At 40.3% G+C, this 1,285-nt stretch overlaps 1 protein-coding gene across 1 annotated transcript in view; it reads left to right on the forward strand.

Moving 5' to 3' along the window:
• TBK1 (TANK-binding kinase 1) overlaps nucleotides 1–1,285 on the forward strand; it is a 42,796-nt gene that overhangs the window by 31,556 nt on the left and 9,955 nt on the right. Inside the window, exon 12 of the mRNA XM_012661549.1 lies at nucleotides 186–264. Coding sequence (XP_012517003.1) covers nucleotides 186–264 — 79 coding nt within the window. The remainder of the gene's footprint in view (nucleotides 1–185; nucleotides 265–1,285) is intronic.

A 1,285-nucleotide genomic window follows, 5' to 3' on the forward strand; every position in this document is an offset into this window, starting at 1 on the left:
CTACTCGGGAGGCTGAGGCAGGAGGATCGCTTGAGCCCAGGAGTTTGAGGTTGCTGTGAGCTAGGATGACACCACAGCACTCTAGCCCGGGCAACACAGTGAGACTCTGTCTCAAAAAAAAAAAAAAAAATCTATGTGCTCATTATATACATTTAATTTTTTCTTATGACTTTCTTTTCATACAGATATGAAAAATTGATGAAGATCAACCTAGAAGCAGCAGAGTTAGGTGAAATTTCAGACATACACACCAAATTGTTGAGAGTAAGTATTTATAAAATTATGAAAATTATAAAATCATAATCTGTTCCTTTGCTGACAAGATTAGGAAAGTTTAAATCTAAAGAAATGGTGTTTTTAACTCTAAAGAAGCCTTTCCCCATCTTTAGGAACTTCTTTATAGTAAATACCCTTAGTGCCATGAAATTCTTTATAACATTTCCAAATGCATGTACTTTAAACCTCTCTCCTCTCTCTCTCTCTCTCCCTCTGTTTTTAAATCTATAATGCTCTTGTGTTGCTGCTCTGGCAATTAAAGCAAGTTCATAAATGTAATTTAAATTTGACGTGCAGTTGAATCAGACAGAGTGCTTAAATTTGTTTAGAAATAGATGCAAATTAGGAAAATATTATCGGATCTCTTGTAAAATAAAAAGAAAAGAAAGATTTGGGATCTTCAAGGCAGTGAATGATTTCTATAACTAGAAAAAGCAGTTAGGATACAAATCTCTGCTGAAAAATACAAAAGCATTTCAGGGAGTCTCTGGATCTCTTATTAAAACGTATTCAGTCAGGGAGCTGTGGCTCACGCCTATAATCCTAGCACTCTGGGAGGCTGAGTCAGGAGGATCACTTGAGGCCAGAAGTTCAAGACCAGCCTGAGCAAAAGTGAGACCCCATCTCTACTAAAAATAGACAGATTAGCTGGGCATGGTGGTGCTTATCTATAGTCCCAGCTACTCAGGAGACTGAGGCAGGAGGATCGCTCAAGCCCAGGAGTTTGAGGTTGCAGTGAGCTACAGTGACACCGCTGCACTCTAGCCTGGGCAACAGAGCAAGACCCTGTCTCAAAAAAAATAAAATGTATTATAAGGCCAGGCGCAGTGGCTCAATGCCTGTAATCCCAGTGCTTTGGAAGGCCAAGGTAGGAGGATCAGTTGAGGCCAGGAGTTTGAGACTAGCCTGGGCAACATAGCAAGACCCTGTCTCTACAAAAATAGAAAAATTAGCCAGGTATGGTGGTGCATGCCTATAGTCCCAGCTACTCAGGAGGCTAGAAGCAAGA

The sequence above is a fragment of the Propithecus coquereli genome, unplaced genomic scaffold, assembly GCF_000956105.1.
Source record: "Propithecus coquereli isolate 6110/MARCELLA unplaced genomic scaffold, Pcoq_1.0 Scaffold72, whole genome shotgun sequence".
Lineage (NCBI taxonomy): Eukaryota > Metazoa > Chordata > Mammalia > Primates > Indriidae > Propithecus > Propithecus coquereli.